The 15,107-nt window shown below is 51.3% G+C and overlaps 2 protein-coding genes across 5 annotated transcripts in view; one reads left to right on the top strand and one right to left on the bottom strand.

Annotated features, from left to right (window-relative positions):
* Positions 1 to 15,107, top strand: part of EIPR1 (EARP complex and GARP complex interacting protein 1) — a 608,423-nt gene that overhangs the window by 318,683 nt on the left and 274,633 nt on the right. The gene's annotated exons all lie outside the window — the stretch shown is intronic.
* The window catches only part of TRAPPC12 (trafficking protein particle complex subunit 12), a 105,375-nt gene continuing 97,048 nt past the window's right edge, over positions 6,781 to 15,107 (bottom strand). For all 4 annotated transcript variants that reach the window (XM_015111613.3, XM_077960186.1, XM_015111612.3 and 1 more), the window contains 3 exons: positions 9,072 to 9,172; positions 7,434 to 7,521; positions 6,781 to 7,147 (listed from right to left, as the gene is read on the bottom strand). In XM_015111613.3, the coding sequence (XP_014967099.3) occupies positions 6,905 to 7,147; positions 7,434 to 7,521; positions 9,072 to 9,172 (432 nt within the window). In that variant the 3' untranslated portion in view covers positions 6,781 to 6,904. The remainder of the gene's footprint in view (positions 7,148 to 7,433; positions 7,522 to 9,071; positions 9,173 to 15,107) is intronic.

The following is a 15,107-nucleotide window of genomic DNA, read 5'->3' on the forward strand; positions in this document are numbered from 1 at the left end:
GACCTAGCTGCAGGTGAGCGCAGTCCTCCACGTGTGAGTGCATGTGTATGTTGTATGTGTAAGCGTGTGGCCCAGAGCCCGTCCATGGCAGCCCATTGGTGGGTCCGGCCCTGCCTGCAGATTCAGCTTTCCACTGCAAAGCAATATGCAGTGTGTGAAAAGGCAACACAGATCCGTGGCACCACCATGAGCCTCAGTGTTAGATTTGGAATGGAATCCCTCCCTCCCTCCCACTTTCAACTGTGAGTCCTTGGAAAAGTTACCTGACCTTTCTCATGTTCACATTCTTACCTGTAAACCCTCCCGGAGTTGAAATGAGCCGTAAGTGAAACACCGTGTGGCAATGGGGGTGGGGATGGGGGAGGCGCGCAGTCACCCTCGCTTCCTTTTCCTTTTCTTGGTAATTGTGTTCTTCTATGTCAAAGGAAAAGAATAAAACCCGAAAATTATTTGGGGGAAAAAGAAAAAGACACACATGCAAGTGCCACAGGAAGCTGTGGGGTTCGGCCTGCAGGGGAGACGCTCTGTGGTGTTCGGTAGGTCGGTGGGGTTCGGCCTGCAGGGGAGACGCTCTGTGGTGTTCGGTAGGTCGGTGGGGTTCGGCCTGCAGGGGAGAGACGCTCTGTGGTCTTCGGTAGGTCGGTGGGGTTCGGCCTGCAGGGGAGACGCTCTGTGGTGTTCGGGAAGTCGGTGGGGTTCAGCCTGCAGGGGAGATGCTCTGTGGTCTTCGGTAGGTCGGTGGGGTTCAGCCTGCAGGGGAGACGCTCTGTGGTCTTCGGGAAGTCAGCCCTCAGTACAGCTGTTGTGGGAGCCTCTGTGGTTCCGGATCCACATCAACTAGAATTCTATGTTCCAGGGAAAACTGCTTTCAGTGCTGACTTATACTCAACACTGCAAGGCCATCCATGGAGCAGAGTAAACATCCCATCCCATCATGCCCCACGTCCTCCAGAACATCCCATCCCATCATGCCCTGCGCCCTCCGGAACATCCCGTCCCATCATGCCCTATGCCCTCTGGAACATCCCGTCCCATCATGCCCCATGCCTTCTGGAACATTCTGTCCCATGCCCCACACCCTCTGGAGGGTGAGGGCTGCAGGGCCGGCATCTGCCTAGCCCGTGGCAGCCTCAGCCCTTAGACAGCAGCCCTGGTCACCAGGAACCCACTGGGCAGAAACCCATCCAGTGACCATTGGCAAAGCAGCAGTTCCTCTGCAGGGGCTTTTATGTGTTGGTTTCTTTGGCACCTTCCAATAGAAACAGAATGGGAGCCACAAATGGCGCCACATACGTATAACTTAGTTTTCTAGTAGCCACATTAAAAACATTCAAAGGTCATCTTAATTTTAATAATATGTTTTATTTAATCGACTGTATCCAAAATTACTATCATTTTAACAGGTACTCACTATAAAATGATTAATGAGATCTTTTATTCTTTTAGAAGTGTTTCATGAAGTCTGTGCAGCGCACGTCTCAGGTAGGACCTGCCACGCTCCCCGTGCTCTGCAGCGGCCCACAGCCTGGATGGCACTGCGGTGTAGACACTGAGCTGTGGGCAGGACTCTTCCTGGTCCTCGTGGCTGAGCACACAGTGCCGGGCCGTGCACGCTGGGGTGCTGTGGGCCGGGCTGGTCCTGGCTCTGCACTGTCCCTGTGACCCTCGGGATGTTGCTCAGCCTGTTTTGGCGATGGTTCCTTTCCTGTAAGGTGCGCGGCCGAGAGCATCTGCTGCTAGGAGGACCACGTGAGTTCATTTCAGTTGGGTGCAGCGCTCGCCTAGTAATCTCAGTGACCCTCGGTCGCTCAGCCAGTGACTGTGGCCACCTGACACCATCAGAAGATGGCAGACTTGGGGGTCAGGAGAGCCCTTCCGGGACTGCAGAAGCTGGTCCTTGGGGGTCTCGCAGCAGATCCCGGGGGCGTTCCCTGTGTGAGTGCAATGCACATGGGGGGCTCAGGACTGGAGGCCCATGCCAGCCCTGGGGCCTCCAGAGCCGGCAGAAGGCACAGCCCTGCATGGCCAAGGGTGCTGGGCTGCGTGGAGAATGTGCGGGTTCTGTTGTCCTGCCAGCTTAAGCGGTTTATCAAACCAAACACAAAAAGGATGTGCAACAGGGACAGCATGTGGCCCAGGAGGCCTCAGATATTGACTCTGGCCCTTCACAGAACACGTGTTCTAGAAAGGAAATCCTAGCTCTGGGGCTGGGGGCTTGCTGGGTGGGGAGAGGGGTTTAGAACGCGGTTTGTCACTTCCTGTGAGGGTGACCCCATAGGACTTTGTGGAGACGGTGGCGTTTAAGTGGTCCAAGAAGAACTGGAAGGATTTAGAGGAGCAGAGGGACCTGCCCCGGTGGGCGAAGTCATGGCTGGGTGTCACAGGCTCTGCGTGGCTCTGAGGGCGGCTCCAACTCAGGCTGGCATGCCCCATGTTTAACAGCCATTGAGTCTGCAAGTTATAAACTTGGTTACCCCCAGAACGTTGTTAAACAGTACTCTGTTCTAGAACATGCTGAGATAGCATTTATGCAAGGGATGCCAGGGTGTGGAACGGATTAGTCCGGCGTTCTCCTCAACAGTCCAGGAAGAGGACAGGGAGAAGGCAGCATCGCTCCTAAGCGGGTGAAGCCAATTTCATCCTGAGTGACGGTGACAGTAATAACTGATAAGAAATGAAATCACAGCTTTTCACACACAGAGTCTGACAAATGGCTGACCCTTCTTCCTCCATGTCTGGGTGCTCACGCTGGAGCGCGAGGGGCCCTCCCTCCACTCCTGGGTGCGCGTGCTGGAGGGCGACAGGCCCTCCTTCCAATCATTGTTGCTTCTGCTGGAGAGCAAGGGCCCTGCCTCCATTCCTTGGTGCAGGTGCTGGAGGGTGACGCCGCCACCCCCCCCACTCCTCTTGCTCCTGCTGGAGAGTGACAGGCCCTCCCTCCAATCATTGTTGCTTCTGCTGGAGGGCAAGGGCCCTGCTTCCATTCCTTGGTGCAGGTGCTGGAGAGTGACGCCCCCGCCCCCCCCCACTCCTCTTGCTCCTGCTGGAGAGTGACAGGCCCTCCCTCCAATCCTCGGTGCTTCTGCTTGAGAGCGATGGGCTCTCCCTCCACTCAATGTGCGTGCTGGAGAGTGACAGGTCCTCCCTCCATCCCTAGGTGCTCATGCTGGAGCGTGAAGGGCCCACTGTCCACTCCTCGGTGTACGTGCTGGAGAGTGGCAGGCGCTCAGCCTTCTTAGGGTGTTTGGGACCCCATCCAGCGTGGTTTTGCTCTAGTTCCCTGCCTGGGGAGAGGAGCTCAGCAAGCAGCACTGGGTTTATTCTTGCTCATTTATTCAAAAGAAAGCTACTGAGTTTGAAAATGCACCAAGCACTGGAGAGAAAAGGTGAGAGGACCTCGGGGCTGCCTGTAAGAGGCTCAGGATGTGGCTGGGGGTGAGGCCCGCTGGCAAGTCCAACGCAGGAGATGAGGGGGTCTGGATCCCACCGTCGGAGCACCCACACAACCTGTCCGCACCCTCAGGATGGCAGAAAAGGTCCATTCTTGTATTTCTTTTTAAGTTGAACTAAATCCATCTCTAGTCCCTGCCTCGGAACTGATGGAGCCTGGCTGTTACTGGGCCTCCCCACCTACAAGGGATGGAACCAGAGCTCGGGGCTGAGGTGCTGCTGGAGTGTTTAGTGCCTCTGCTATCAGGACATCCTGTGGCCACTGGCACGCTGTCTGCCCACACAGTGCCCCCGACCAGCAGCACAGCCACCCTCTCTCCACAGCCAGGGCTGGGAGCCCTGGGGCCCGACTCCCCGGTCCCACATGCCTCACAAGGCAGGACATTCTGGGTCCTGTCGCATCCCCGGAATCAGGGCCTGGACCCTGGTCAGAGCAGGACCTGCAGACGACCCCGGGTGGGGCAGACTGTCTTCTGTCCTTGGTGGCAAAGCCGGTGTTCTTGGCATCATGTCTGCACGTATGTGTCTGAAGCCACGGGAACGCAGGGGCTACCTCCGGGCCTGCGCCTGTGGAGCAGGATTGGGGAGGACACACGGGTGGGCGTCTCAAGAACTGTTGTGACACAGCGGAGCCCCTGCAGCTCTGCTCTGTTGGGCCTTGCCCTCGGTGCTGGGTGCAACGTGTGACAGGATGGCACGGGAAGCTTCCCAAGAACGCTGGAACTGGGCGTTTGAAGACCTCATGGCGGCAGCTCCAGCCCAAGCGCTGCAACTACGGGGCTGTGCCAGGAGCAGGTGCCACGGAGCCTGTGTGGGTCCAGGGCGAGAGGTAAGGGGAGTATGGACGGGGCTGTGCATTCCTGGGGTTGAAGGCAGGCTTCAGGGGGTGACACTGAATAGGGACTGGGAAGGTGCATGCCAGGAGGGGTCCAGGCAGAGACAACAGGTGGGGGCACGATCCTCGAGGGGAGGCAGAAGAGGCTGGCAGTGTAAGGCAGGACAGCGATGCCCACGGGCTCCAATGCCTGCTGCGCAATTGGAATTTTGTCTGTGGCCTCAGGCATCTGACATGCATTCTCACACCTGCATGAGCACCAGGAGCCCCTGGAGGGCTGTGCAGACGACACTGTTGGGCCGGCCCAGGCCCCAGCAGTTCTGACTCCTCTGTGATCAGAGGGTGGGGTTAAGGATGTGCATTTCTGACAAGCTCCCAGGAGACCCTGGCACTGCTGCTCTGGAGACCCCACTTTGAGGACCACTGATCTAACACTGCCCTCGTGGCAAACACGGAATGACTCTAAGATTCAGCTGGATGGATCATTCAGGGAGGAAATTCACCTTTGCCACCGGGCACACCCTGGCCGTTCAGTAACCATGGCCATCAGGGTTACTGACTTTTTCATTCTCCACTGCATTCCAGAGTGGGCATTTCCACAGTAGTGAGCCCATCATCAACTCAGCGATGTTCCCATTTTCCAGTTAGAAAATAAGCTTTCTGATGGTTACCCATCCACTGTACTCGGCTCTAGAAAAGATTTCAGGGATGTGTAATTTATGTTTAACATAAAGAAAAGCTGAGTGTAAACTAGATAAGTTACAATTGTCCCAGACATTATAGACACTCACAGCATCGTTGTCCTCCTCTAGCAAAACAAAACAAAAAATGTTGCAATCATATAGGCAGTAGGAAAAAAAAAATTAGCAGGACACCATGGCTCACACCTGTAACCCCAGCACTTTGGGAGGCCGAGGTGGGAGGATCACTTCAGGCCAGGAGTTAGAGACTGGCCTGGCAACATAATGAGATCCCCATCTTTATAAAATTAAAACAATCTGGGCATGGCGGAGCACACTTGTGGTCCTAGCTGTTCAGGAGGCTGGGGGCGGGGGGGGGGAATCGTTTGATTGCAGGAGGTTGAAGCTGCAGTGAACCATGTTCGCACCACTGCACTTCAGCCTGGATGACAGAGTAAGACCCTGTCTCAAAAAAAAAAAAAAAAAAAAAGGCAAGAACTGAGGCAATGATGCTGTCACCGGGCCTGGCCTCATGCCAGCAGCAATGGCTGTGAGTGCGGTTCAGAGGGAGGGTGGCTTTAGGCTTACCGGCTTACCAGGGAACCTTGATCTCTGTTTCTAATTTGCTGGGCTCATGTCTAGTTGGAACCTGGGCACTGTTGTCTGCTTTTATGCACAACTGGCTGGGGACAGCTCTGAGCCACGGGCCTAGAAAGGACAGGCTCCATAATCCACGGGCAAACCCCGCAAGATGCCTGCAGTGAGGTGCCAGGTTTGAGCGGAGGAAGAGCCTTGCATCTCATCCCTGAAGTCAGATTTGAAGGAAGACCCTCAAGGTGAAGGGCTTCTAATTACATCTTCAGCTTTCTGGGCTTAACAATAGTTTCATTTTTCTTGTTGAAAAGAGAGATTTTGAAACCGCCTTGGTGTCCAGCTGTCCTTTTGGCTGTCTCACCTCTTTTTTCTTTTAATGCCAAATTAACCTAGATATCAGCAAATGGGCTGAGACTGTCTGGTAGATGCTGTGTTTCTATGTTTCTACTCCATTACAAAAATTAACAGAAATATGGCTTCGCTTTGTATAGATGTTTATATCACAGTCTTTAAAATGAATTATAATTAAAACTATCCACAAAGCTAGATGTTTAGAGAACCCTTGTCAGAGTTCTTTCGTAATGTGAAGAAACTTTCAGGTACTTTCAGTTCTTCAAAAGCAGGAATAACTGTGAACGTGAAGGCAAAAGGCCTTTCAGACCTGTAAGAACATGTGAAAACCACGTGTCTGGCTTCAAAACTGCCCCAGCCCCTGCCCGCCTGCATTTTACGTGCTCCTCCTTTGCTTGATTATGCGTTGTGGTTCCTGTTCCACTCAGCTCATGCTCCACCTGGACGTATAAACTCTGGGAGGAACGGCGACGGCCTCTCCTCCACTACCAGGCTGGCAGGGGGTGTCTGGCTGGCATCAGGCCGGAGGAGACTCGGATGGGTAAGACCAACGCACTTAGTTCTGGGTGTGTGGGGAGGGTGAGAGGAGCATGAGCGGCGATCTGTGGGGGTGTCTTCCCTGTTGCAAATCCCCCTGCACGTGCAGGTGCATGGCGAGAGGGTCTCTATACCTCCCAGCTTTTCTCTGAGGATGTCCAGAATGAATGAGCAAAGCAGGATGGCCTCCAGAACAAAGGCCCTGAGGCTGACTCCAGATTTCTTGTGTCTACGAGCTGTGTTCTCCCGCACGCCTGCCCCTTGCGTTCAGGGACTGTGTGGCAGTCCTGGGCTGGGCCATGGCTTGGAACCAGGAAGACACGCAGCCAGACACCAGTGAAGCAGCAATTTTATTGAGTCCGTGTCACATTAATACATTAGCTTCATGGACACAGTTTCAAAGACCCGGGTCATTCTGACACAGTATGCTGGAGGCAGCTAGGCCAGCTGGAGGCAGCTAGGCCAGCTTGAGGCACTGCGTGTTAAAGCTGTCCCCCTCCTTGCCGGCGACAGCCTCCAGCAGGGCCTGTTTCTTCTGCATGCTCCGCGAGGACTCCAGCTCGTACATGGTGGTCAGGTTGAAGAGCACGCTCTCGTGCAGGTAGTGCCTGGGGTCCTGCTGGACCATGGCCTCCAGCTGCCGCAGGGAGTCCTTGAGCTTGCCCAGGTAGAGCAGACACACGGCAGCGTTGTTGTTGGCCTAGGGAGGAGCACACGCACAGGGTCGGCCCATGCAACCAGGACAGACGCCCACCCGCTCCAGGCTGCGTGCTGGGCCCTGTGTTGGGGGTCTAGGGGGTGACGCAGAGCTGCCAGGCAAAGCCTAGATGGCCCTGTTGGGTCACTTCCCCCAAGGGCCACGGCCGCTGCCTGGCGCCAGTGGACTGGAGAGAGAGTGCAGGCCCCCGCTGAGATGTGTGTGGGTGCATGTTTCTAGCGTCTGTGAAAGGCAGAGGGCGGAGGATCCTGCGGCTTGGGGATCTTACCACTGCGTTTGTTGGATCCATCCTTAAGATATCTGTGAAGAACCTGTGGGCTTCTGCAAAGTTATTCTGCCCGAGGTGAAGGAATGCTCTGGAACACAAGCGACGGTGCCAGTCAGTGGGGAAAGCCCAGGCGCTGCTGTCCCCCAGCAAAACCCACAGGGGCTCTGGACACCACACAGACCCAATGTGTGACCCTGCGTGGCCTGGGGTTCCCGATCTCCAGGCAGAGGCAGTGAACTGCATTTTGCATTCAGGCTCGCAAATTAAAGCCACTCTAGTTTTACTTTTTAAATTTTTTAGATGGAGTTTCGCTCTTGTTGCCTAGGCTGGAGTGCAGTGGCGCGATCTCGGCTCACTACAACCTCCGCTTCCCAGGTTCAAGCGAGTCTCCTGCCTCAGTCTCCCAAGTAGCTGGGATTACAGGCGCCCGCCACCACGCCTAGCTAATTTTTTTGTATTTTTAGTAGAGAGAGGGTTTCACCATGTTGGCCAGGCTGGTCTCGAATACCTGACCTCAAGTGATCCACCCGCCTCGGCCTCCCAAAGTGCTGGGATTACAGGCGTGAGCCACTGTGCCCGGCCAAGCCACTCTGGGTTTTATTAGTTGAGAATAGAGTAACTTCACCTAAATGACTTCCTGCTAAAAACGGACACCTGCTTCATTTACGCTTTCTGATCCTGGGTGCAGGCTTCCTCTGAGGCGCGTTTCCTCCTCACAAACGTGCACTCGCACAATGCCGTGCGTTCTACCACAGAACACCAGAGCACAGGATCCAGAACGGCTGCTATCCCGGCAACGGTGACCTTTACGCACACATATGCTGAAAACGGGGGCAATACAAGCGCTACTCTGAAGAACAAGGGGGAAATGTCTCCTTAAAAATCAGCTTCTGTGACTAAAAGAACATCACTGCAATTCCAGAAATCACCCGTGTACTTCTTGGGTCTCAGTTCTGAGAGACACAGGGCAGGAGGCGGCACAGAAAGAAGCGCTTTCTCTGGGGGCTTTCCCACTCAGTAAGTGGGGCTTAAACGCCTCTGGGAATTTTGAGAAAACATATATTTAGTTTTAAAATATTTACCTAGGCCGGGCGCGGTGGCTCAAGCCTGTAATCCCAGCACTTTGGGAGGCCAAGACTGGTGGATCACGAGGTCAGGAGATCGAGACCATCCTGGCTAACACGGTGAAACTCAGTCTCTACTAAAAAATACAAAAAACTAGCCGGGCGAGGTGGCGGCGCCTGTAGTCCCAGCTGCTCGGGAGGCTGAGGCAGGAGAATGGCGTAAATCTAGGAGGCGGAGCTTGCAGTGAGCTGAGATCCGGCCACTGCACCCCAGCCTGGGCGACAGAGCGAGGCTTTGTCTTAATAATAAAATAATTAAAAAATAATTTTATTAATATATTTATATATAAATATATATAATATATAGATATTTAAAAATATATATTATACATATAAATATAGATATTTAAAATATATATAAAAATATAATTATATAATATATAAAATATATATTTAATAATTTAATTAAATATAAATTAATATAAATTATTAATTTATACTTAATAAATATATATAAAATATATATTTAAATATATAAATTTATTTATATATTTAAAATAAATAAAATATTTACCTGTTCATTAAGACCATGATTTTACCCTGTAGTCCATCTAATTTCTGTGTTACTTTCTCAACATCTTGAAAATACTTTTCAGCTGTTTTTATGTCTCCAATCTGCTTTGACAAAATGTAGTCAGTTTAGTTGACAAAAGAAATATTAAGTCGAAACTCGTACATTTAGTTCCCTAATATCATGTTACAATATGAAGACATTTACATGTCAGGCAGAGGAAAACTTCAGTAAACGTTTAGTAATCACTTTTTTATAAAAAGGCAAAAGACATTTAAGATACAGTGGAATGTTAATGTTCTACATGTCGGAAACTGCGTTGCTAATGTACATGCCTTATTTAAAAGTTAGTTTAGTAATTTGTACCTTTAGGAATGCTGGCAGAGCATTACGTAAAATAACATGAATAACTAGTAAGATGAAACATAAAATACTTAAAATACTGGTATAATATGAGCAGGTCCCAAGCCAATTTATGAGCTACTTGTGGCTAGTAAAATGGTAGGTGCCAGCACATTTGCAAATTTCAAAGTAATATTTTGACCAATAATATAGAATTCTGCTGTAAAAAACAAGCCAAACCAAACCCAAACTCAAACCTACTCTTGTCACACACGTCAGGAAACCCGCCGCCTGCCCGAATCAAACGCAGCCGGACGCAGCAGCCTGGCGGTGGAGGCGGCCCGGGGGTGGAAGGCTGAGCCCCAGCCCTGACTCCTGAGGCCACAGCCTGGCTTTAGAAAGGCAGACGCGGGTTTTCTTTCACCTCCAGAGGCACAAGGAAGGGAATAAATGATCTGAGGCTTACAATAAGAAATAGATAAAAATTAAAGAAAAGTCCTATTACGGCCCAAGCCATGCTCACGAAGGAAAACACAGAGTTGCCTTGTGTCCGGGGCGCAGCCTGCAGGAGTCGGGCTCTGCCACAGCGAGCTCTGCTCGTGGCGGCAGCAGAAGCTTCACAGAATGCTGTCCTGTCCCGAGGAGAAACAAGCTGAAAGTGCGCGGCTCACCTCCGTGAGGAGGGCTGGAGGACCCAGCGCTATCATCGCTGAGCAGCCTAGTTAACTCTCAGACTTCCCACGCCAGCATCTGTCCAGCACGAAACAAGCCTGCTAACTTCTCAGATGACTGGTGGGGAGGTGGTTCTCCATGGCTGTCATGTATCTGCATGTCTTCCAAGCACAGACACCGACAGGCTCTGTTCAAAGCATTTACACAAGGACGCTGTTTACAGGACAGCCTTGTAAGCTAAACCGCGTCCCTCTGCGGCGAAGGGCAGGCAGGCAGGCTCACCTCCCAGGAGCAAGGATTTGGGTGTTCTACGTTCAGGATTCCTCTGCAGCCACACAGCCCACTGCAGGCATCACGAGGCCCTGGGTGAAGACCCCGAGGAATCAGGGCCCCGTGTCTGGCGGAAAGAATGCCACTCTGGCTGTGCTGCTGTTGCTGTGTAATAAATGTCCTTCATCTCTAACCTAAGAATCTTACACTTTTTCGCCAGCATCCATGAAAATGGCAGCTAACTCTACAGCTTGCACATAGGATAACATCTCAGGCCCTTCACAACTGTTGCTGTTACCCCACAAAAGAAATACCACACGAGGAGGAAGAAAAACAATGAAACACAAAGAAAACAGGCGTGCACACACACCACACATGGAACAGCGTTTGTCCATCACTGCCCTTCGTGTGCACAGTCCGAAGGGGTTTGAAGTCCACTACTATGGACTTCCCACTTGCTGACTAAAAAGAAACGAAAGGCAGCATGGGCTCCATGATACGGCCCTCAGCTCGAATGCCTGCATCTCCTGCATTAACTAACGTCCTGTTTAACAGGACCACTGTGATACTGATCTGAAGATGCGCGGTGGCTCAAGCCTGTAATCCCAGCACTTTGGGAGGCCGAGACGGGCGGATCACGAGGTCAGGAGATCGAGACCATCCTGGCTAACATGGTGAAACCCCGTCTCTACTAAAAAATACAAAAAAGTAGCTGGGCGAGGTGGCGGGTGCCTGTAGTCCCAGCTGCTCGGGAGGCTGAGGCAGGAGAATGGTGTAAACCCGGGAGGCGGAGCTTGCAGTGAGCTGAGATTCGGCCACTGCACTCCAGCCTGGGCAACAGGGTGAGACTCCATCTCAAAAAAAAAAAAAAAAAAAAAAAAAAAAAAAAAAAAGACTGACCAAGATTAACATGTGCTGGCAGCTGCAGCAAGTGTTTCAAACACAGCTCGCCTGAACCTCCCAACAGCCTGTGATGCAGACGCTGTCACTAGCTTTGCTTCTGGATGAGAAAGTAAGGCTTGGAAAGATGAGACAATTTTCTGAGGTCACACAGCTACCACAGAACAGTGTGGGGTCAACACCCAGGCCTGCCCAAAGCCCAGACCATGTGCTGATCCTCCGCACCGCAAGGCCTCCTGAGGCTGGCATGGGACTTTACTGAAACAATGTCTTAGAGGAAGAGAACAGAGAAATCTTGGGAAATTCTTTGCTACCCACTGATCTTCCTGATGATTAGAAAGTAAGTTGACATTTTCAGAATTATTAACATGTTATTAGGATATAAAATTCTACCGATTTCTAAAAGTTAGGAGCAACTGAAAAAATTAAACATAAAAAGGCAATTAAAAGCATTCCAGAATATGTAGACAACAAATCAGTAAAGGACACTATTAAAAAGAAAATACCGTGGCTGGGCATGATGGCTTACACCTGTAATCCCAGTCCTTTGGGAGGCCAAGCTGGGAGGATCGCTTAATTTCAGGAGTTCAAGACCAGACTGGGCAACAAAGTGAGACCTTATCTCTATTAAAAAAAAAAAAAAATGAGCCAGGTGTGGCCGTAGGCACCTGTGGTCCCCAACTACATGAGAGGCTAAGACAGGTGGATCTCTCGAGCCCAGGAGTTCCGCAGTGAATCCTAATTGTGCCACTGCACTCCAGCCTGGCAGACAGAGCAAGACCCTGTCTCACAAACAAAAAACAAAAAATAGTAAGTGTATAAACTAATCCAGAAAAAGAAAAGCATAAACAGAAATGTAAAAGTAGAAACAGCTACAGGCAGAAAAAGGAAACTGAAGTGATAAGAGCACTGTCTTTTACTCCGTGCAAATCCATGAGAAAACAGGGACAAAGCAGGTGGCTTTCTAGAAAACTCTAAATTAAAAACTGTTCCCAGAAACACAGAAAAATCCTCAGGCACACAACACTAAGGCAGACTAATAATAAATTATGAAAAGCACACAGCACACCTCATGTGCTCAGCAAAGGCAATTCTTAGGTGAATACTCAAACCTTCAAGGAATAGATCATTCCATATTACTCAAAAGTTTTCCAGAGAGGGAGCAAGACAGCTTCTAACCTATATGCCGCCATATCCTTTTGAGGTGTCACCTGTGCACACACAAACCAGACACCAACATCACTCACAAACGCAAAAACCCGGGGAAATGCCACCCCTGGAGCTCCAACCTATTGCTTCTGAGTTTAGGAGCAACACATCGTTAGTGTTCCTGTGGCAGAAACTAGAACCGTGCACTGGGTCCGGCTCCCCCCTCGCTGGGCGCTGATGGTTAATACTGAGTGTCAACAACCTGAATGGATTGAAGGATGCAAAGTGTTGTTCTGGGTGTGTCTGTGAGGGTGTTGCCAAAGGAGTTGAACATCTGAGTCAGTGGACTGGGAGAGGCAGACCCCCTCAGTTTGGGTGGGCACCATCTAATCAGCTGCCAGCGCAGCACAGCCAGAATAAAGCAGGCAGAAGTCGGAAAGAGCAGACTCGCCGAGTCTTCCAGCCTCATCTTCCTCCTGTGCTGGAGGCTTCCTGCTCTCGAACATCAGACTTGAAGTTCTTCAGCTTTTGGACTCTTGGACTTACACCAGTGATTTGCCAGGTGGTCTCAGGCCTTTGGCCACAGACTGAAGGCTACACTGTTGGCTTCCCTACTTTTGAGGTTTTTGGACTCAGGCTGGCTTCCTTGCCCGTCAGCTTGCAGACAAGCTATTGTGGGACCTCACCTTGTGATCGGGAGGCAATTCTCCTAATAAACTCCCCTTCATAGATTCATCTATCCTATGAGTCCTGTCCTTCTAGAGAGCCCCGACTCACACAGGCACTGAGGGCTGGGGGTGCCGTGGGTCTGTGTCTGGCCTTGGGTGGGGCCCTCCCCTCTGGCAGCAACCTGGAGGGCACAGGTTCCAGATGATGGGGCCACAGGAGAGGGCAACCTGGGTCCCAGAACCACTGCATGGAGGGAGTGCCCTGCAGAGCTGCTGGACCCCTGGGACTCTGCCAGGGCAGGAGAGGCCACTGTCTCCCAACCCAGTGCATCCCATCTCGACCACTCTGTTCTCCACCTGGCAGCCCTCTGGATGGTGAAGAGAGCTCCCATTCTCAGCTCTCTCACCTGCTTCTCTGTCGCAGGTTTGGGGTTCCTCACCACCCTGGTGGCACGGAAGCCGTTACAGACGGGCAATGGCCATTTTAAAGCTTTCTCAAGGCAGAGTGTCCCGCAGTCCGTGGCTGTGAGCTGTTGAGTGGAGAGGAAGGCAAGAACGACTCTTCTCTGTGGTGTGGGCATCAGATGATTTTAAGCCATCCAAAAACAGCACGGCTATGTTAACAGCCGCATAGGTTGCTAGATGACATTAAATCCGTAGTCAGCCAGAAACCCCAGTTCTTTTCATATTTACCACTGATCAACTTCAGTCACGGAAACATAGGTCTGTAATTGATACAGAAAACTCATTTCAGCTGGGCCCAGTGGCTCATGCCTATAATCCCAGCAATTTGGGAGGCAGAGGCAGGAGGACTGCTTGAGGCCAGGAGTTTGAGACCAGCCTGGGCAACATGGCAAGACCCCATATCTACAAACAACTTAGCCGGGTAATTCCTGTAGTCCCAGCTACTCGGGAGACTGAGGTGGGAGGATTGCTTGAGCCCAGGAGGTCAAGGCTGCAGTGAGCTGCATTTGCTCCCCTGCACTCTAGTGTGGGTGACACAGCCAGACCCTGTCTCAAAAACAAACAAACAAACGAAACCACCAAAAAACCCTACCCAAAACCAACACAGAAAACTTGTTTAGTCTAAATTTTTATGTTATAAAACATTCTTATATTTTAAAGCCTATCAGAACAACTGTTGCATTCCAACTGGGCAAATCCCCTCAGGCTAATGTACATACACCAATAAAAGATGTGATCTATTTCAGAATACCCTAGCTTCTCTTCCATGTTTTTCTTGAGTTCTCCTTCACCAGCTCCTCTTCCCCACCCGCTGTCGTGAGCACAGCAGAGCCGGCCCCAGGGGTCCTCTGCTTTCCTCTGACCCCCCCTCACCTGCTCTCTCCGCAGAAGCCGAGGGCCTGCTGGGAACCAGGCAGGCTGTCAATGCATAAATTAGGCTGCATCCGCGCAGAAGCCTCCTCTACTAGACAAGCTCGACCTTGGCTTCCTTCTCTGTCCTTGTAGAATCCAGTGTGAGAAGAATCCTGCTAAGTCAGTTAAGAAAAATCCCTGCCCTTGGTGCCTTAACACCTGGAGATCCTACTACTCTGGCCAGCTGTCAGCGACGATCCTATCAAGTCTGCTTGGCCAGAAACCCCTTCTTGATGCTTCCTCTGGGTAATTTTCCATCCACTGACCCTGACCCTGACCCTGGTCCCTGGCTGTCAATTCCCACCTGTCCTCCGTGAAGTCGGAGTTGAGTCCAGTCTCTTCGCCTTCTGCATGCTACTGCCATGCATTGTGTTTTTCTTTAGCAGCTGTCAGAGCTCTTTATAGATTCTGGATGTAAGTCTCTTGTCAGATACACGATTTGCAAATAATTTCTCCCATTCTGTAGGTGGTCTTTTTACTTTTTCTTTATGGTGTCCTTTAAAGCACAACAGTTTTTAGTTTCGGTGAAACCTCCTTTACGTGCATTTCCATTTTCCTTGCACTTTGGTGTCACATCAGGATGATGAGGCCTGACAGGGTGGCAGGGGCTGGGGGACGCTCTCCCCACTCTTTCCCTGACCGGAGCCAGCACACTCCCCGG

Source organism: Macaca mulatta, chromosome 13 (assembly GCF_049350105.2).
Source record: "Macaca mulatta isolate MMU2019108-1 chromosome 13, T2T-MMU8v2.0, whole genome shotgun sequence".
In the NCBI taxonomy this organism is placed as follows: Eukaryota; Metazoa; Chordata; class Mammalia; order Primates; family Cercopithecidae; genus Macaca; species Macaca mulatta.